This window comes from Melanaphis sacchari, unplaced genomic scaffold, assembly GCF_002803265.2.
Source record: "Melanaphis sacchari strain LSU unplaced genomic scaffold, SCAv2.0 Contig27_pilon_pilon, whole genome shotgun sequence".
Classification (NCBI taxonomy): Eukaryota; Metazoa; Arthropoda; class Insecta; order Hemiptera; family Aphididae; genus Melanaphis; species Melanaphis sacchari.
This window is the reverse complement of record NW_020271152.1, coordinates 2,558,448-2,581,592: the sequence shown is the minus strand read 5'-3', so window position 1 is coordinate 2,581,592 and position 23,145 is coordinate 2,558,448. Positions and strand designations below refer to the sequence as shown.

The following is a 23,145-nucleotide window of genomic DNA, read 5'->3' as shown; positions in this document are numbered from 1 at the left end:
AATATGTAATACAAGTACTTAATATAATTTGGTAAATCCTATTTTTCAAAACCGTTGATATGTTATGTATTACTATAAATATACAGTTTTTCGTATTTATCATATTGTAATGAAATAATCTACTCTGTGTTAACTTGAAAAATATTATTTTCATTAGTTTCTGATGAAATCAATATTACAAAATTTGATATTAGTTGTTTTTTACATCATTGGTTTATGGGCAATTGTATTTATTTGTTCAAATGGAGCAATGTATATTTCAGTTTTACAGTGACATATATATCTGAAGATACTTCATTTTTTAATGTAGAAAAAACTTTCATTGATTCACTTTAAACATTGAGACTGATTTTTGGTAGAAAATTGCATTTAATTTGTATTTTAGGAGAAAAGGAAGATCAACTATTGTTAAAAGCAGAATACTTAAAAACACTACAAAAATGAGATTGTTTACTTAAGTTTTTACTAAAACCAATCGATTTTTTTTGAAATTCAAAAGTGAATAACCTATAAATTTATTTCTTCTACTTTTCTTAGCTTAATAGCCCTCGAGGTTCTAAGCTGTTTCTAACAATTCTCTCCATTTCTTCTACTAAATGTCAGGTAAGTACATTTTTCCAACATTTTGATATTTTTTTCTATAGAATTCTGAATTTTTTCATTTTGTATGTTGTTAACCTAATTAGTCTTTTTTTATGTATGGTTTCAGTTAGTACTTTTTTTATGATGCCATTATCGGCTTTCCAAATGTATCCAAAATCATTCTATTCTCTTAATTTTTAAACATAATAAAATATTGGGTTTATCATGCAGTCTGTACAAATTATTTTTTATGTTTTCAAATGTACTAAATATATATAGGTATAAGTAGTTTTTAGACATACTATAATTTTTTTCTAAGCTAAAAACTTAAAATATTTGTATGGAGTTCTTTTTAAAGAAATTAAAAAATATTGAAAATACATAGTCACAATTTTTTTTTTGTAAGCGTGTTTAGAGTTAAATAATTTAGCTGTTAAAAATGTATAACATTTTCAATTTAATTACTACAGGGGAATTTTTGGAAATAAATAAAACGTTTAGCGTAGGTATAGCTACAAATATTCTTGGAAATATAATATGCTGTTATCGTCTCCGTTTAAAATCTTATTCTGTATGTAAATATGCAATAATTTATCAAACATTACACATTAATTAAAATGACCTATTCAATGATGAAGTAGGTACACCGAATAACTTCTTAACGACTGACCGAAAAATCACGCTATTTTAAATTGCAATATATCTTATTTTATTTAAAATTATTTTTATATAAACTTGTAAACCATTTATTAAATAACCTATTTAAATTTGAGTACATTTTGTAACTTTATGGATTGCTGTTCAATAAAAATATAAAAAATATTGATTGTTTTGAAATAAATATATTTCGTAGTTTAAAATTTAGATTTGAATAGTTAGCTGTAGTATAAATATCGAAAATCTTACATAATATACTATTATTACTACTGTATACAAATATAACATATATTACATAAATATAGTGAATAATCGTATGGTACATCTGAGTCACGTACTTACGGCTGTTACTAAACGTATAAAATATTTTGTAATTTATTGTACAATATATTTAAGAAAAAAAAAGTTTTTCGTTTGAAGTACCGTTCTTTAATCCTTTAAAAATACATGTAAAATAAATACCGTGGTAAGTATGCAATATTTTGTATGTAGTTTAAATTTCAGGTTTGCGTTAAAATTAATTTTTATTTTTTTATTACACACTATATACCTACCTTATTTAATTTAAAACTAATATATTTATTTCAACTTTAATTGGAACTAAAAAAAAATAATGAATTCTACAGTATTATTGATTAGAAACATGAACATTGGAACTCTGGACACACATAATTGTATTTATACCGATTTCATATTCCCTTATCTAATTGTTAGATACCGTATTCATAGTTATTTTTGTAGGTAATATGCAGCAACTTTCAGTTTTCACCTAAATGATTCACGATTTGCTGCTCTAATTTCTGAATTTCTGATACAACTTGATCTTTGAGAAAACATGATATTTATTAATCATTAGATACTTTATACAACTGTTAATATCTTATAAAAATGCATGACTAACTATTGTATTATGATATGGTCATATTCACACAATACAGATTCCGTTTTTAATATATAAATATTATAAATTTTATCAAAATTTATTATTTTTTCTAACTTTTCTGTATTACAACTGTTATAAGTGGTATTATATAATATTGATTTAAAATTTGTGTTTGTAATACTCTGCTATATATATTAGTGTTTAATTTATAATTATTGTAAATTTGTTGAACATGATATAATTAATTTAAATTATGTTTTTAGTTTTTTTTGAAAAACCTTTATGGACTTCAGTAATCACTGTTCAAAATAGATTAAACGTTTTATAAATGTCATAGTATTTTGGTTGAAAATTTGACAGAGTTTTTTTTTAACATTCTTGTGATATTTAGTGAGAAAATAACCATATAATTGCGAAAGAAAAGGTAAGTAGAAACTTGACGTCAAACTCGTTTCGCTATATTATTCGATAAATAAAAACATGTTACCTACTTAAATTATTTCATTTAAAAACTGATGCAAAATCAGGTGTACGTCATGGCCACCGCGCAATGGTGTATTTAGGTGCCTCAGGTACACTATGAATAGTACCCCATTTTTATTCACTTTTAATTTTTATTTAGACTTATATGGCGCTAGATGAGAAACTGATGTATCTTCTCACAATACTATAAATAGCCCTCCCCCTTCCACAGTAATTTGTCAAATTTTATTATTCCAAATCGATAAATTTGTTTATACAATTTAAGCTCTTCAACTTTGGATGGTTATACTATAGTTGCGTCCCACGTTTAAATTTTCTTTTGAATTGCGATTTATATATATTTTTCAGTTTACATACGAATTGCAGACATTGTGGCTCATGTTTTTTTACGTGAAATACTAATAATCACTTACATAAAATATAAAAATAAATATTATTACTAAATATTGGTAAAAACGTTTTGCAGTTTTTATTTAATTTTTGTTTTACTTCAAAAAAAAAAAAAATAAAAAATAAAAATATTATGGTATTGGTAAAAACTTGGTTGATCCATTTTTCATAAATTCGAATTTGTTAATTTGTAACCGTCATTGTAGTCAAAAATAATATAATTTGATGTAGACATATCTTAATGTCAAATTCATAATATTATAATAAGAGAATATGATATAGACCAATATTATGATTGTCGATTGAATAATTAATAAAATTATATTATAAGTATATGAATGCCAAAATTTTACTTTTGACTCTCACTTTAAATTATTTTATTATACTTATTTTCACGAATATCTTATTAATAGGTATATGTAAATTGTTAGATGATTAATGCTACGTATAGAAAAAATAAAAATTCATCATTCGCATTGGGTATTTTAAATCCCGAGTACTGGTGTCTCTCTATGACGGAACTCCGAATTTGGTGTTGTGGCAAATTGCTTTTTTTGGTGGCTAAGTCCTCCTCCCCCCACCCTTCGCCCCCAAATACGCCACTGCCGCAACGTTGGTTATACTCAGATTTCCCGAGCAGCCACGCCGGCCGGAGATCTTTCTTGATTTTCAATCTTATAATTATATTATTGTTATAAAATAAAGATAAATGCCCCGATAACGTGAATATGAATGCTGTAATATGTATTGGCCTTGATGTCCTGCGCAAAACGTGTCGCCTGCATACGCACAAAGAACTGTACCGGTTTTCATACGGCATACATAATATTATGTGTCATAGTACGCATTCATATCAAGTTGACCTAGACCCGTTTGAGCAAACGCCGAGTAGTGGAACCATTCCAGAATTTGTTGTCATGGAGTTTGTGATCGTATTCTAGTGGTGTCCGTTCGTTTGTTTCACTCTAATAGTACCGCAGACTGGTAGTTGTTCAGCTATCGAATCGCCGCCGTGACCACAGCACTCCTAAAGCACTCGGTAAGTCTCATCAAAGTGTTTTAATTTTAAACTAGTATACGAATTATAAACATAGTCATCAGGTATCTCTCTAGTAGAATAATTCTATTTTTGTAATTTCAAAAAAAAAAAAATGTGACCGTTATAATAAACTTTTTATAGAAAACAATCACAAACATTTAAGCACATTAGCTTACACATTGTTTGCAAAGTTCTATACATATGCATCGATAAATTTTAAATGTGATGAAATAATAGATTATTATATGCGTTGAAAATATTGGAGGTAAATCGATGATAGTAATTATATATTATACATAATTTTTTAGATATTAACGTAACTGGAAATTTTAAATTAAGAATGAATTTCACTAATAATTAAAAAGTATATTTAATTAAATATTTAAGATAAATTCATGTATATCAAGTTTGAGTATAGAACTTAAATAAAAATCATAGCTACCATTTTGATTCATAGTAGTAAACATAAAACATTTTTAAAAATCTAATATTATTATTCTCTACATTTATTAAGGATATCGAGTAAAACTTTATGTATTTACATCGATATTAATAGCTAATTTTATTATGATAGACTTAAATGTTTTAAACTTAAAAGTTAAAAGCGTTTTATAATTTATAATTTACATACTTACAAAACAGTCCTTTCATTGCTTTCATACGAATTTTAACTATATAAATATTTGAAATATATTAAGAATTTGAAATAATATATATATAAAGAAAATATTTTTATAGTGGTTGAAATATTGAATTACACATTTATAAATTATGGAAAAAGTATTATTTTCATCGAAATCATATTTTTAGTAGTGTTATGAGCTTTTTATTTTTTATCTACTTGAAATTTTATTATTGAAATTACCTACCCTTAGAACAGCGTATTACACTTTTTGTAAAGTTTTTTTTTAAATTTTAACATATGAGTATTGCATCGTTACTTTGTTTGTATACGAATATAAATGGTGTATTATGATGATCAGTTTATCAATCATTATCATATATTCATAACATATTATTTTTTTTTATAAAGGTTATACATTTTAATCTTCATCTATTAAAATATTATAAATTTAACATATATATATATATATATATATATATATATATATAGCTATTACTTACCTATTTATAGGAGTAATTTATAAAGATTATTTGAATAATAATCTAGTTTTAACATTATTTTATTAAACCATACTCTTACAGTAATAATATATTATTATAAACCAAATGTTATAAATTTGTTTCTATTATAGTGTAGGTTAAATTAAGAAAACCTAATATAAATATTATTAGCTTAATATTATAAATTTATTATCATTTAAGTTGAGCAAACCTTTTCTGTATAATAGAAAGAAAATAGATTTTATTGATGATTTCAATATAATATTCTTATGAGATATGATAGTTAATAATATTGTTCCGTTTTAATTTTATATAATATATTAATAATTTATGATTTTTGCAAGTTTTAACTATATGTATGTTCAAATTTTTTATTAAATGTGCACGCAAAACGAAATAAAATTTATTTTTGAGATGGTATCAATTTATTTGTTTTCTGTCCATTACAATTTATGTTGACGTTATGTATGTAAGGACGAATAATTTGCATTTATCATGATTTTTTTTTTCCCAACTCATAATTCGAACAAATTGTAATTGTAATATATCGATTATAGAAATAATTTTTATCCTTTAGAATAATGTAAAATTCTATGCATTTTTTAATCCTAGAAATCAGTAAATAATTTGTTGAGATGTAATTTAATGTACATATTGTTGAAATTAATGATAAATATTAATATTAAGTATTTTTTTATTTTAATTTTGTATTGTTTTTTTTAATATCGACGTCTAAGGCTACTTGTTTATTGTTAATAGTATATGTGTATTGAGTGAAAGTTATACATACAAATGCCAATTTTGTTCATCCATAGGATTTAAATGTGTGGGAGTACATATTTTATAATTAATAAACATATATTTACAAATGTATATTGAAAATTAAGTGGCTTGTCTTGAAAATTCAATATGATACTTTATTATTATATAATCGAATTGACTAATATCAGAAATTTCACGAGCTGCACCTATAAATAAGCAATACGGTTCATACATACATAATAATTAATAATATATTACATTTTTATATTGTCAATTATTTGCATTTATATGTGTGATTCACGATTTGTGGATCATAAAAATGTTTAATTTAAACTGCACATTATATCTTCTACTTTAACTTTATTAACTATATTTAATTAGTATGGGTGAGGTGAAAATGTGTTTCTTAGTTAAAGAATTTATAACAAATAAATTAAAAATTAATTTTTGTTTTGTATTTTATATTATTTATATATTCAACAATGTATTTTAATGTATTGATTGTTAATCCAAAATAATTTTCAATAAATACATGTTCGCAACTTCATAATTAAATCAGTAGCAATCTTCGCTTCATAAATGATGTACCTATACTGTACAGTAGAAAAATACTATAGTTTTTATTTTAAATAATATGAAATTAATAAAAATCAAGTTTTAAAAATAAATTGTAAATTAATGTTTACAGTTATATTTTTTTAACAAAATGCAAAATAAAAATTACATTAAATTTATTAGTAGCAGCTAAAACACATTTTCCGTTTAATGATATACGTTTTAAAGTACCAGAAAAAATATGACATTTCTTTTAAATCCCAGTACTGATAATTTATTATTTGATACCAATTATTTATTTTATCAATAAATTATTTTTATATAATTATTAAATGTTAATGAAAATCACTACGAAAAATGTTTTCAATACTAATAATAATTTAATATAAATATTTTAAAACTTTGACGATATTGTATATAATATGTTTTTGAATATGGTAAAGCCTAAATAAATTGTACAAAAATAGCAACCGTAGTGTATGTCGACCACCAAAGTAACAAGCTTATAAATAGCAAAATTAAATTTTGAAATTTACATAAAATATTATTTATATCTTCAATCAAAATATGTTATTTGACTTAAGATTGTACAAATAATGTTTTTATTGTAATCTTTAGATAGGCTATACATACTAATAGGTTATTGTTATATTGTAATATTATAGGAGTATTCTTTAAATTGGCTCTTATAATCTTATTGCATTAAATTAGTTGGAGTCATGATGTTATTGGTCATCTATATTATATAAAACGTCACGTGACCCACATTGCAAAATATAAACAAGTTAGTAATATATAAAAAACCGTACTTGTTGTACTTGTTGCACTTGTGTACATAATGTTATATAGAAGAATACGTACATTTCTATTTTAGACATTAATACTTAAATTAATAAAAATTGTGAAATAAGAACTTATATGATATTAAAGGTTATATTTTAGACACATTTATCTTATTTACTTACATTTCATTGAAATATTTTTCCAAAATATCTTTTTTTTTCTTAAACATTTCAGCTGTTGTGTAAAAAACAATTACATTTTTAAAAAAAATTGACTGTAACATGATAATTGACCTAATAAAACTATGAATATATTTATATACGTATATATATTAAAATTTTATTTTAGTATATAGTCTGTAATCACTTTGGAACTTTTCAATCGAATTAGTGGACATGGTTGGCACATTTCTATGTATTATTACCATATCGGAAATACTTCCTAAATTAATCATACATGTATTGGAATTTGAAAATATGCGTGGGCAACGTGGATATTGGATATAATATTTTTATTATTTTCTGGAAAATTGAGAAAAACAATCAACTAACAAACATCAATAATACATGATTCGTTAGGTAAATATTTTAAAATATTGCTAACATTAAAAAAAAAAAATTATTATCAGAGAAATTTTTAAATAATGTGACGATAATATTACTATCATTATATTATTAATAATATTCTAATGGAATTATGAATTGTTTTTACTAAGACTTGATATTTGAGTATAAGGATATTTTAATTATTTCCATGATAAATAATAAATTTATATTTTTGATTTATACATTCTTATTTAATTGTTAAGAAAGTAAAGAAAAAAAAAATTCAAAATTACTTGATTAATGTTGCCCAATATTAATAGTTAACTTGGAAATATACAGAAATAGGTAAAAAGTGAGAAAAAAAGAATAGAAAATTGTTTTGTCTTTAAACAAGAGATCTTTACGCCATTTTTTTTTTAGTCGGTGGCAAAAATTTTCCAGGAAGCGTCGAGGTTTTAATTTTGATATGTATTACGAATTTTTAATCATAATTTTTTTTTTTATCATATAACTAGATTATCTAATAAAATTAAGTATAATATAAATATGATACAAGTTTGTAATAAAATAGATATATTGTAAATTAATTATTTTGTGTATTTATTAATTAGTTATTGTAACGTAAATTTATAATACTTATCTATGACTTTTTCTCAATTTCATTAGATACTGCATCTTAAACATATGTATACTAAATTGCATTAGATTTTAATTTAAATATATATATATTAATATTAATTTGTTTAAAAAATAAATATTTTAAAATTATTAAAAATCAAAATAAAAGTGAGCATTTTTGATTAAATTATAAAAATATTATTTATTTAATACACAGTACTAAATAGGTAAAAAAGTTTTATCAGATTAAGTACGTAACAATAAAAGTATAAAATAGATTAATTGACTTAGTACCTATTTCAAATAGTTAAATTATCCAATTTGTTTATAATTTCAACTTATAAATAGCCAATAGGTTATAAAATCTGCAATCAAAAGAACATTACTAAACCAACAATTAATGCACACTAATTCTTCATCCATGTTCCACTATTTTTTTTTTTTTGAAGATTTATGTCTCGTCATGGTTTTACCCGTTATACTTTTATATAAATTAAAAAACAAACCATTCCGAATTGTCTTGGCAAAATATACCAATCAACCTATATCAAATGAAAATACATTAATAATGAAAAAAATTACCTTTATCCCCGTAATGGTGATAAAAAGGTAGGGAATTTAGATACATGTTGCTTTACATTACGTGAAATATTTTTTTAAATATCTAAAGGTAATTGAAAAATTTGTAGAAAGACGATGCACAATGTGTTAAAAATATACTTGATATTATTAAAGATAGATCGGTTGTGAATGAATTAAAATTAATATCAACTTATTTGTAATTTTTAGTTGAAATAATTGAAAAATTAGAAACTTAAAATATGCTTTTATCTAAAAGTTTTTCTTTAGTAAATGAATTAGAAGGAAATATACATTATTTTTGGATTTAAAGGGGTAACATTAAAAACAAAATTGAATAATATAATTTTCTCGAAAAATAAAGGCCTAAAGGTATTAGATACAAATAAAATATGATATGGCAAACAGGTGCAACTTGATGAAATCTATTAAGACTCGGTGATTTTAAATTTTTTTAAATGCGAGCAAATAAGTTCAGTGGATGTTGAACGACGATCTTTTTTGATGTATAAGAAATTATTATGCCGTTTACGGCAAAGTTTCACAAAAGAAAATCTTGAATATCATTTAATAATTCAGAATAAAAACATATTTTGAGTTGTATATTTTATTTTATTTTTAAACAGAAGTATTTATGTATATAAATGTGTTCTTTATACATTTTTATTTTTTTTTTACCTAATACAATTTTTAATTTTTAAACATAATTTTTTTTTATTGCATATTTGATACATATTTTGATATATTTTAGTGCTTAAAAATTCATGTTCTACATGAGTTTATAAGTCATAAACATATTATAATATATATGACAAGTACAGCTTTAAAAATATAATATATTATTCTTATTTTGTTAGTTTGAAAAATATTATTGAAAGTTGTAGTCTCATTTTGTTACTTTTGCATAGTCTTTGTGAAGTGGTTTACAAATTATAACAATAGAGAATAGAGTTCTTTGTATAGACATAACTTTATGAAACACAATAATATAAAAGTTTTATAAAAACTCTTTAAGTTTTATCTTTTTTGTAGGCCATAATATATTATAAGAATAATAATTAGGTATTATGGTGGCGCTGTGATAATGATATTTTTATTATTATAAATTTGAAAGTAATGAATAATAATGAATCATCGTATTTGTACGATTATTATATTATAGTAAAGATTAAAAAACAAGATAATATTCCAGAATTTTTTTTAGAATTGTTAATTAAGTCACTGATTTCAATTTCCAACCAATTTTAAGGTTTTAAGTTTAGTTAACTTGTTTAAGATACTGTTTTATATACCTATTATTGGTAATCAATTATATAGATTAAGAAAGTATTGGGAAATATATAAATTTTTTAAACAAAAATTGTTATTTCATCAATCCTTTGTGACAGTATTGATAATAAATTGGTAATTATGCAGTTTAATTATATTTACTTAATTAAATGAAAATAAAATTAAGTGATTTAAAAGAAAGTCCTAAAAAATTATAAATCAAAAAATATTTACAATTAACATTATTAAAATAATATTTTGGATGAATTGTATATTATTTTATCTTATTGTATACCTTCACGATTAGGTATATATGTTTGCATAATCTTATATAATAATGTATATTTAGTGTAAATAACCAAGTCAAATATACCTAAATGTGATTTTATTATTATACAGTAGCAACCAAAATTCAATAAGTTGTTTTAAAACTATTTGTACCATATCATCACATTGTATAGTTGCATGATATTTAAAAATTATCCATCAAGATGTCAATGCTTTATACATGACTTGTAAAAAACAAATAATATCTATAGTAATTATTAATGAATTACACAATTATAAATAATTATAGATTATTTTAAAATTTAAATTATAAAAATGCGCCCATTAAAATTATTAACTGAACTCAATTATCCTAAGTTTACATTAAAATAATTTTTATGTTCGTAAAAATAAATTGTATTTACAAATCGAGTGATTAATTTTTAACTTTCTTTATTTTTATAAATTTTCATTGCTGAAAAAAAAATTATCTGCTGTGATTGTTTTCTTTAAAAATATATTATGATAAAATATATTTTGTATTTCTTTTTCTTTTTTTTCTTTTATAGTATTAATTTATTTCAAGTTTATTATTTATATGATTTTAAACCTTTCTCTAGATTGCATAATTGTTTTATTCCCACCTTGATAATCCAGTATACATTAATATTATGTCTTACATTTTACAAATATTGGGCGTGTCAGTTTTGCCATGGTAGTAGTCTATTCAATAATTCTTATACTTAACTATTTTATTTTTTCAATAGTACAAAAAACAAATATTCTTTTAAGAAATTTTACTGATATCAACTATTTGTAAAATAATTGCGTTTAAATTCATGTCTGTTTTATTTAAAAATATAACAATAAAATACATGTATCTATTGAAATAAATAAAAAATAATAACTAACAATTGTATAATTAATAATTTCACAATTTAATAGGAACCTATACAAATAAAATTGATTTTCAAATGAAGAAAATGAGAGAACATTATCTGTCATAGGTAATTTATAAATTATAATGTACTAATTTGAGCCGTACCCGAAATTATTATTTATGTTTACCATTATCCGTAGTTATATGTTTCGGAATTTAATTCACCATTTAACTTTGTCAACAGTTATAAAAGTATACAAAATATTTATTTTTTTTAGTTGTCCAACAATATGTACGTCATAGTTATTCAATTAAAATTCCAGTAATAAGTTTTTAGTATACCTAAACGAAATGTAAACATGAGATTGTATCGTAATGTTATAAGTTGTTACTATTTGTACTGTCAATACCGGTACCTAATTTGGGCAAGCATCGACCAACTATTCATTATGCGATTATTGTGAGATCCTAGGAAATGCCGGAATTCTAGTATAATACTTTTCCAAGAAGCCATACCTACATGTAATGTTTTCATCTTACAAACGTACAACATAAACAATTTTACGTTCTTGGTAATCCATTTTACTCCATTTTACTTATTCTTAAGATAAGAGCAAACTGATCTTTTATACAATTTAAAGTGTATCACAATGATCTGACACATTTAAATGTAATTTTGATGCAAAATTATCATATTTCCATGATACATCGTGTATATATTAACTGACTGAGAGTCTTATTATTTATCTTGTTTAAAAAAAAGGTTAACCGTAAAATTACAGATTAAATATTTTTCGCCATTCATAACTTTAATAGGTGATGGATATCTACTTTTGTACACTCCGATTCAAACTGGTATAATATCATTACAACTTACAACAAATAGCATGGAGAGATAGTGGTTTCGCTATACATTATATAGGTACTTTGGTTTTTAACAAAGACAGAATAAACATGTGATTAATTGGAGGTTTCTTAATAACTAGGTACTCAGAATCCTGTTTAAAACTATAAGTTTATCAAATTAAATTGAATCAGTATCCAATGCAGTTATCGTAATATTTAAATTATTATCTAAATTAAGATAAAAATTTACTCGTTGTAATTATACTTTTTAACTAGTTATTTTATCTTTGCAATCATGTTTTAGAGTCATTTATTATATTATAGCTTCGTTATAATAAGAGTCATAGAGTTAGGCAAAAATTTATTTTAAATTAAAATTAGTTATAATTTTATTAGTAAGCTTGGGATTTTATAGGATTTTTCTTTTTTGAAAATTGAAAAAATAGTTATAATTATTAAATGATATTGAAAATAAAAATCTGTTCCACATTTTGGAGTTTCGGAGATAAAAATAAAGTATAATTCTTATTTTGAATATTTTTTAATTTTTTTTTTAAGTATAACTGTTAATAGCATATATTTAGGTACCTATGTATTATATTATATAGCAATTTAATATTTACGATGTATATTAATTTCAATGTTAGTATATTAACTAAGCATGTTTAGATAATAGATACCTATTTAAATAAATAGTTTCTAAATATTGTTTTAATTTTTAATATTAATATTAATGGTAATTGATTTTAATTATTATAAGTTATTGATATATAATTTTAGATTAAATACTTTAAAGAATAATAATTATTGAACAATTATTTTAATGCATAGACATATTTTTGAAAGCTTTTTAGGCTATCAATTTTTATTATTCATTTTCCAACGCGAACATTCTATTATAGTCAATATGATTTTGTCATCTCGATTTTTAGGAACTTTTTGTTTTGTAGATTTAGTTACTAAAAATTATATACTATAGTAGATAGTCGTATAAACAATTTCATAATTTAAATTGAAAAATAAATAAAATAATTATTTTGTCAACAATGGAGTAAATAGTAGGTAATGAAATTAAGGAGTTTAGTAGCGTAAAATTACTAAGTTACATTAGTTTTAATTTCATGTATTTAACGAATGTTGTATCCGGCTATTATTAAAAAATATAATTGCTGACTACTATTGTGGGGTATTCACCTGCAGTTTAAATAGATGCCAAAACAAATACTAGTATTAATATTTTATTGTAATATGATCTAAAATGTATCAATTCAAAGCTAATATACATAAAAGTTATTATACACTCTTTAACATTTTATAGCATTAGTTTGTATCTTTATTACTATTGTCCTTTCACTTTATTGATTCAGTCCAAACGGAAAGTATTTGCGTGCTTTATAAATTATAAGATCTTTAAATAGCTGTCAGTTCATAGTTCTTTACTACAAAGTTACTCAAGGTTTAAAATAAAAACAAGTTTTTTATTTGATGCTCACGCAAAGCTTAGGAATATTAATTAATATACCTGATAGATTATACTACACAAAAATTTAAAAATGTACAACGAAGTTAATGTAGGTGCTTATTCATTATCCATTCATTTCTTTTTTATATTTTTTATTTTATATTATGATATATATATATAGTGGGAATTCGTATATATTTATCATATCAGAATAAATCGCATAATAGCGGTATAAAGATAAAATATTTATTTTTTTTTTATCAATTAAATATATACGCCTCTCTCCCCCCAAAATTTTTTTTTTAATTTTTTGAATAATTAGTAATTAATTTCTGTAAATTCCTGACTAGATTTTTGTAATTCTGTTCTACCTTTTTGTCGGGAAAGATAAATTTTCCTTAGATAGGGGCTATGATTACATTTTTCTAAAACATTAAATATTTGTGCAAAAAAATTCTGATCAGTGAAGGGAATGGTAATTTACATCAATTGAACACCTCTTTTAATCAAATTATAGTGAAATTTTGTCATAGTAATAATTCATAATTGTATAGATGTAGGTAGAATTTGAATGTATAATATTTTATAATTATTAAAAGTATTACTACTAAATTTTATCGTATTTTCATCTAAATAGACTGTCCATTATTGTATTGAAGAATAACTTTGTGGTATTTTACACAAATATAGATAGTGTATAAGATTCTCTACAATATAAGTAAATAATTATATATTTAAAAAAGTAAAAAACAAAATAAGATACAAATAACTACCAATATATAACTAATATATAACTCGTTTATATCACTTGAAAAAGGATTCAATATATGGTTACTATTTATATAATAGGTACTTATATTAAAACTAAAAATAAGAATATCAAAAAATGAATTTTAGAACATTTTTACGATTATTTTTACCATCAGGTTTTTTTTTTTATTCTAAAGAAATACGACACAAAACATTAGATTATTTTAATTTCCCGAATTTTTATTATATAGAGAAAAAAGACGTAAAACACCATTGTATATAATTTCCAGTTTCCACCGTAAATCTTAGTATAATACTTGAATATTTAAAAAAAAAAAACCAATGATATTATAATATGTATGAGTATATTATATTTTATAATGCATAAAGGTACTTTATATAATTATAGGCACAAGTACCTACATAAATAGTTGAAATAATCATATTCAGCTATAAAATGTATATTTTCACTTTAATAAAGTGATGTCACTGTATAAATTTTCCTGTCAAGTCTAATTCTCTTTTTTTTTTTTTAGTTAGAATTTATTATTTATGATGATCCTAATATTAATTAATATTAACTTAGTACTTATTATATGAGTTGAGTAGGTATATGATTAGTGTGTTTGGGCGTGTATACGTTGTATTTACCTTTATCGTATACCTAATAACTATGTTTAAATATAAGAAATTAATTATTTATTCAAATTGCATGTATATGTATATATAATTAACAATCATCTCTTAAATAAAAAAAGAATAAGTACATAGTATGGTAACTACCTATGTATAACTACTAAAATTATATAATTTAAAAACTCAAGTTAAATTTTAGATTCTTAACGAGATAAGGAAAGTATTTTTGGATTATTTATTTAATTTTATGCAGGTATTTATTTTATATTTACATAAAAAGTTACAAACGCGTATTTTCTCTAAAATACTCGAAATAATCGTCTGAAAAGTGTATGAATAACACAAACTTTAAGTCTACGAGTAGTTTTATTAAGTCATAATTTAATTGTAGTCTTTATTTTTATTGGTAAACCAAAATATTAGTTATATTTATATATGTAAATGATTGAGAAATAGAATCAATTTTTATGATTAATTTAAGAATGAAGCATTACGCATTACGTCATCACTCATCACTATTGCCATTTACGAATTACAGAATTGTATCTTTTTACAGATCAATTTTGTATACTAATTAAACATTTTTTTTTCGAATTAATTGGTTTAATATAATATTATAAAATGTCAGACAACTTAAGACAAATTGTACTTTAAAATAATAAAATAAAAAACTTATTGGATATAAATATTAAAATATTTTTATTACCTAGTACTCACTAATATTTACGTAATTTAAATAATATCGTATTTATAGTAAACTCCAATATTATTTATTTAACAATAAATATATAGTTATTTGATGATTACTGCAGTAACAATGCAGCTAATTAAAAAAAAAAAAAAAATGTTTGATTGAAAATTAAATTATGTAAGATTATTTTAATTTCTAAATTATTATTTGTTTGATTTTATTATATTAATGAAAAAATAGGTACATGACCAACATATATGATTACCAATATAAAAAAAACAAAAAACGATGTCCATTGTTCCATTGTCCAGCATATAGGGGTATTGAAAAATTACCAATTATATAATACGTTTTAATTTCGTATTTATTTATTAAACTTTGGCCTAATTAACTTTGTACTGTAAATTTGCGTGGAATTATATACATATAAAACGATTATACAGTTTCTATATTGTTTCTAGTCAGTAGTTGTACATTTGAGGACATTTCTTCTGAGGAAAAAAATATGTAACTATAACCTATGTTAGAATACACGAACACATTTGATACACTTCGTAGAGTAACAAATAAGAATCAATAAGTTAATTTTTGAAAAAATCTCCAGAATAAATTAATTTGTTTAAGATCTATGTTATAATTATATTAAAAATATATTTAAAAAAATTCTACTAAAAATATATGAACTAAAATATAAAAAAAAGAGCTAGGTAGTTGATAATATGGCATCGAAATATATTATTATTGTTTAATTAAATAGGGTGATTTTTTTAACAGAAATAATAATTTCACGTTAATACTTATCGGCATAGTGAGCGTTTGCCACTAAAAGAAAGTAGAAGAATACATATTTTTTTCCAGTCATTAAAGTATTTATATAACATTTAAACGTTTAAAAGCAAATGCCTATGTTTCATAGTTATATATTTTTCTCTATATAAAACAATTATTCAAACATGCCATTACAAGCCAAATTAAATTCGTCAAATAGGTAGGGGAAATTATGTTTTATAATACACTGAGTAGGGATAATATTATATTATATTCTAAGCATTCGAAAACATCTTAAGCATACATTCTGTTGAAAAATGTAAGGAATAGCTATACTTACTACCTGAACATCTCAAGAGAAAGTATTTTTAATACTGCACTGTGCACAGTGATAGATTTGCATTTTTATGTTTTGTAAACCGTTTGACAATCACAGGTGCGTATTATCACTATATTCACAATACAGAATATATATATTTTTTAAATTTGTTTTGGCGTTTTACTACGTGTATAAAAACATATTTTTTATGAAACTATTTAATGTTATATACCAATAATGATCATTGGTAAATAATATTTTTTCTTAAAAAATATTTTTGTTTCGAAATGAATAAATAAAATTAATTATATATAGGTATATTTATTTTATTTATGTTTTTAATTTATTTATTATTTCAATATTTTTTGGTATTGGAAATTGAAAGATTCGATAGTAAATATAACAAAAATAAATTTTCAAATTCTTTTAATGTAAAAACGAAAAAACTAAACATAATAAATAGAAAAACCTAAAAACTGGAGTAGAATATTTTTTTCCAGTGCATTATTTTTGAAATAAATTAAAAATATCAAATCCAATACCTACAGTTATACGGACATTACTTATTTTCAACCATGGACAGTTTTATTATGAGCATTCAACTAATTATATAATATATTTTGTATATTTTATAATATTATGTATTTTTAACAGTATACTTAGGTAATATTTATAGATAAATCTACTGACAAAAAATATCATAGTACCTATAAATGTAGTAACTTGTGCTAATTTTGTTACATTAAACTAAAAAAAAAAAAACAATGGTTAATTTATTATATCTTATATAAATATGTGATTCTTTTAAATTTTTATTGAGTATAAATAGTTACTATTTAATAAAGAGATTTATTTATAAATATGAACGTGTAATTACTCGAATATTTTTTCAGCAATGTCACCAACAAAATCTTCTGACATTACTGTCGACGGTAATTGTCAGGAAAACCATACGGCCACAGACGAATGTTTTACATGCTTTGAAACGTGTACATTACCAAAACATATTCAAGAAGTAGCTTTGATTCAGTTAAGGGAAAATGAAAGCGCTCGTAAGCAAGCTATTTCATCGTTCCGACAGTGGATATCAAAAAATGCAGATATTCAAAACGTAATTACCGGTATGGTAAATAATTATATTTTAAAATATTACAGTATTCAATCAAAAACTTTTAATGGTTATTTAAAATTTAAAAAATTAGGTTTTCGAAATAGAATGATTTATGACTAAGTATATAGGTTAATCGTAAATCTGATAATTTTAAATTATTGACTACTATTATTATTGCTAGAGTTATCCATATATTAATTAAAAACCATTTACTCAGAACATGTATTTAATTAAAAAACAAGAAATATGCGCTCAAAATATAATCTTAAATAAAGTTAAAGATGTTTAATATTTGTTTGAAATAAAAAAAAATATATTTAAAAAAAAGTTAGTTAAACAAAAGTTTGAAACATTAATTTCTTTTACGATTATCACTTGACAAATTATGACGGACAACTTCTTTACTACAGTCCAGTTACCACTCGCCGCTTGCATTGCGGCGTGTAAATGTTTAATATAATAATAATATACGTTTCGCAGTATTATCACCGGTTTTGTCATATCATCATATCAGTTAAGATTTTCGTAATAGTTAAATTACTAATTTATTACCGACAATTTTCCAAACTTGTTTTTATTTAACTAAATTCATTTGATAATAACTTTATAATGTCAAAAATTGCAAAACATATTCTTAATTTTTCTAATATATTCAAATATTATGCAGTACCTAGACGAAAAAATACGCAAAATAAAATTACGAATATATCTACCTAGTGTTAACAGTTATGAAACATATTTAAAGATTACTCACTGATATGTAACCTTTCTAAAAAAATACTTAAAAAACTAGAAGTCCTCAGCCTTAATAATAATAATTATTATAATATAGGTAGGTAGTAATTTTTAATTTGTATGACTTATATTTAATATTACATTTTTGGGTAATATGTAATTTATGTTTGTTATATTTTTAAACAAAATGGTGTATTCTACATTTCTAATATAATGCCGTATTGGGTCATTTTACATACTAAAGAGAGTCATATTAATTATATAGAATACTGAAATATTTATTTAAATATATTTTTTAGTATTCTTGATTATTTATTTAAAATAATATATGATTTTCAGATGAAAATTTTTTGTTACGATTCTTGCGTGCTAAAAAATTTAGTTTACCAATGGCTCAACAAATGTTGCTTAAATATTTAAATCTTCGACAGAGATTCTCAATGTACTTCATGGGTCTAGATTGTATGATTCCATCAATTAGCGAACTTATTGACTCCGGGTACATGTTTGTATCACCTTTTAGAGATAACGAAGGTCGGCGAGTTATAATTGGTACTGCTAGTAAGTATAAAATAATAAAATATGAAAAATTATTAATTATTATGTATACTGTACACAGTTATATCAAACTAAACTAATATAATCAACATATCAACTATTTGATAGAACTAGAAGGTACTTAAAATTAAATAACTTATTTAATACACACTATATATAGGCAAGAAAGTATTAATGTTTATTGTAAAATAATTTTAAAGCTAAATTTGACTTTAATATCGATTTTTTTATGTCTAAGTTATTATGACCCGTTTAAATCTATACATAATTCATATTTAATCTACAAATTCGATGCACCTATAGTCGCTGAATATAATCTGAATTCATATATTGTTGAATCATTAAGTCTCTAAGATAGAAATTATTTTTGTCCTACAAATAATATTCTTATATTTCTATAAGACTATTTCATATACATAGACACACCTTTTTTATATGCGTTTGAAGTTGGGATTTTAACGGAACTCCTAAAAATTGCAAAAAAAAAAAAAAATACCAACTATTTTGTAGTTAAAAAATCATGAAAACTTTTTTTTTTGTACTTAAGTTTTGAAAATTTAATACAAGAATAAACATAAATTGTTCATATAGGAACCATAAAATCTAAAAAACATTATTCGTGGGAATTTATTACTTTTACGTATATTATATGATGAATTTTATCATACGAAATGACATTTTCGATTTAAGTTATTATTATCTATTCATAGTATAAATCTATTTTTACTGTTTTATGGTATTTAAAAAAATATATTTTAAATTTCATGTAGTATACAGAAGTTGATATAATATAGTATAATAATTAAACATTAATGTTATAATAAATGCAATATTTTCAGAAAAAATGTTATCAACCTTCTAATATATTAAAAACAAAATAAATAACTTAAATAGCTATAAAAAAAATATGATATAGGCTAATAGACCATTTCTGCTTGAAATCGATTTATATTTATTTGTAATTTGCCAGCTCGGATTGAAAAACTCGCAAAGTCCTACAATCGTAACATTTCTAGTTAAAATAACAAAAGTAATAAAATATAGAATGTATAAAAATATAAAGTAATAAAATAAGCCTCAAAGGTCCGGTATTGGTTATATTGATACTTTATTAGTTATTGTGTAATAACATTTTAAAATGAAAATAGTTTTGTATGATTTTCTGAATTATCATTATACCTTTACTACCTTTACACTATTTTATTTGTAATCAGTTAACTATATATATATTTTTTTTTTTTATAAATAAAAAATTATCTTATATTTTTTAAACATTTTTCACAATTAATTTAATAAAGTACTTAAAAAATATCGACACGTATACAAAGTCTTTGGTTATAATACAAGAACTAGATGAATGTATCAAATGTGGATATGTATTATTACTCACAATTCACATACATAGCTTTTTTAAATTCGAATTATAAAAGTTATAGTACTACGTCCTCTTTTAAATAAATTATAAATAAATATTTTAATATCTTTACATTATATTTAATTTGTTTTACAGAAGGATTCGATCTTCGAAAATATAGTAATAGAGACTTGGGTATTGCACATATAATTACCTATGAGACATTACTGAATGATGAAGTTAATCAGGTCGTGGGATTCACCCACTTCGGAGATTTTGACACTATAACTCCAGCGTATATAACTCTTTTCGCTCCAAATGAATTTGCCACTCTTATCAAATGGGGAGAGGTAAACGTTACAAAAACACTTTTTTTTTTAATCTACTTTTTTTGTTGTTTTTTCATATAGTTACCATCTTAATAGTATGCAAATATACTTGGCGCCTACATTTTTAATGGCTTACTTTTAATTTTACATTTTTTTGTAACATGAAAAATTAGGTATATAAAATATAAATACATGTTTATTTTAATTTTCACTATAAAACTATTATTGCTCTACAATTTATTAGCTTTATAATTATTTCATTTTGAATACCTGTATTATCTATTATTTTTGTGAATATACGTCCAATATTTACTGAACTGATCTGCTCTGAATTATTTATTCAAACATGAAATAATAACATAACGCCAAACAATTGATGTATTTCTTTATAGTCTATGTTTAATATTTATTAATTGCTAGTTTGTTATTCATTAATGGTTTTATTAGATAGTATTAAAATTTTAATAACATGCCTATGAAATATTTATTGTTTTTTATTTACCTTTCTAAATAAAAAAATAATAACGTTGATACAATTAATTGTCTTTATTTTTTGTATAGCAATCAATTCCTATGAGACATAAAGCAATACACTTGTTGAACGTGCCAACACCGATCAAGTTTGCTTATGATTATTTCCGATCAAGAATCAGCCCAAAACTCAGTGCACGAATGAAAGTATGAAATAAATAAGAATTCTTGTCTTATATTAGAATTTTACAAATAATACATAGACATTTGTATAGTATTTTATATAATTGGATAGATTAAAGCATGTCTAATATTTTAAATCGCCGTCATAATGACTTAATATTATGTTCAATATAAATTATAATTTTTACGAAAATAATACTTAAATAAATAATTTAAAAACATGGTTTTAGTTAGCGTAAATAGGCTAAAATGTTTATAGACACTTTAGTACCCTTAGTATTGATTAAAAAAATGTGGATTTTATAAATATAAATTATTATTTACATAATTATAGAACGTTTACATTCAATTATAACTAAAATAATGATTACACAGTTTAGATAGTATAATTTATGCATTTGATATATATATATATATATATATATATAAAGCAAATTAGATAAAGTTCACAACTGGTAAACATTTATTTATAAATATATCTGTGGTAAACTATTATACTTACTACAGATCATATTATTCTTTTACCACATTTTCTAAGGAAAATACATGCAACCATTCGTATTCACTGCGTATTGATATAAATATTTATGAATTATGAGAATTAGTATAAATAACAAATAATTTTTTTCAGTTCTATTTATTTGGTTTAGTTTCAAAAAAATTGAAAAAAAAAATGAGAATTTAATTAATAAATAGGGTTCATCCGAGTTTGAAGGTGGTCTAAGTCCTTTCTAACCCTTACCCCTATTTGCGCCAATGGTATTAATTTATTTTATCCTTGAATGATTAAATAGTAAATACTGTGTTTTGAAAAAAGTCTAATTATTATTAATATTTCAGATATACAATTCACTTTCCGAATTACATGAGAAACTCGATAAAAAAGTCTTACCCAAAGAATATGGTGGTGAAATGCCAATGGCCGAAATGATCAGTAATTAATTATTGAATTTTATTATAATAATAAACTATAAAATTGTTATTTGTTCATAACATTATATGTATTTACAATTTTTAATTTTCAATTTCCATTTTTTTGTTTTTTTAGGATTATGGAAAAAAGAATTGCTGGCAAATAGAGAAAAATTATTAGCGTTGGACAATATGCGATTATTATCAGATAGAAACATTATAACAAGAAAAACGAAACCTGAAATGAATCATAGTTTGATTGCTGGATTTGATCAGATAAATGGCAGTTTTCGAAAACTTGAAGTAGATTAATAGTGATAATTAATTATATATTATGTAAATAAGTAATTCATTCGTATCATGTGAAAAACTTTAAAATTTTAGTTTATTTTATTCATTTTTATTCACATTTTCATTCTGTACATTTTTTATTGCTATATGAATTCTCATTTTTAAATATCATCATACTTTTATATTCTCTTATAATAATTATAATTACCATATTTTTATTTGCAGAATTTTGCAATATGTTTAATTAATTTACAAAGTATTTTAATAATGTATATTTAAGTTAATATTAGTATAAATGAGTATTTTTATAAT

The 23,145-nt window shown here is 22.4% G+C and overlaps 1 protein-coding gene across 2 annotated transcripts; it reads left to right on the top strand.

Moving 5' to 3' along the window:
* The first annotated feature begins 3,912 nt into the window (after positions 1–3,912).
* On the top strand, positions 3,913–22,925 carry LOC112595438 (clavesin-2). Of its 2 annotated transcripts, none has more exons than XM_025340661.1 (7): positions 3,913–4,034; positions 17,783–18,010; positions 19,075–19,296; positions 20,804–20,997; positions 21,538–21,654; positions 22,471–22,564; positions 22,679–22,925. In XM_025340661.1, exons 2-7 carry the CDS (start codon positions 17,785–17,787, stop codon positions 22,852–22,854), a joined length of 1,029 nt encoding a protein of 342 aa, XP_025196446.1. In that variant the 5' UTR covers positions 3,913–4,034; positions 17,783–17,784; the 3' UTR covers positions 22,855–22,925. The 2 variants fall into 2 exon arrangements, with proteins under 2 accessions (XP_025196446.1, XP_025196447.1); XM_025340662.1 differs by lacking the exon at positions 3,913–4,034 and adding an exon at positions 16,910–17,006.
* The last annotated feature ends 220 nt before the right edge of the window (positions 22,926–23,145 follow it).

Bases quoted from the DNA above. Each gene is read 5' to 3' on its own strand.
- LOC112595438 (XM_025340661.1), top strand. From the start codon at position 17,785: ATGTCACCAACAAAATCTTCTGACATTACTGTCGACGGTAATTGTCAG. The intron at 20,998-21,537 runs GTAAACGTTACA...TTTTTTGTATAG, and splicing joins CTCTTATCAAATGGGGAGAG to CAATCAATTCCTATGAGACA. The intron at 22,565-22,678 runs GTAATTAATTAT...TTGTTTTTTTAG, and splicing joins GCCAATGGCCGAAATGATCA to GATTATGGAAAAAAGAATTG.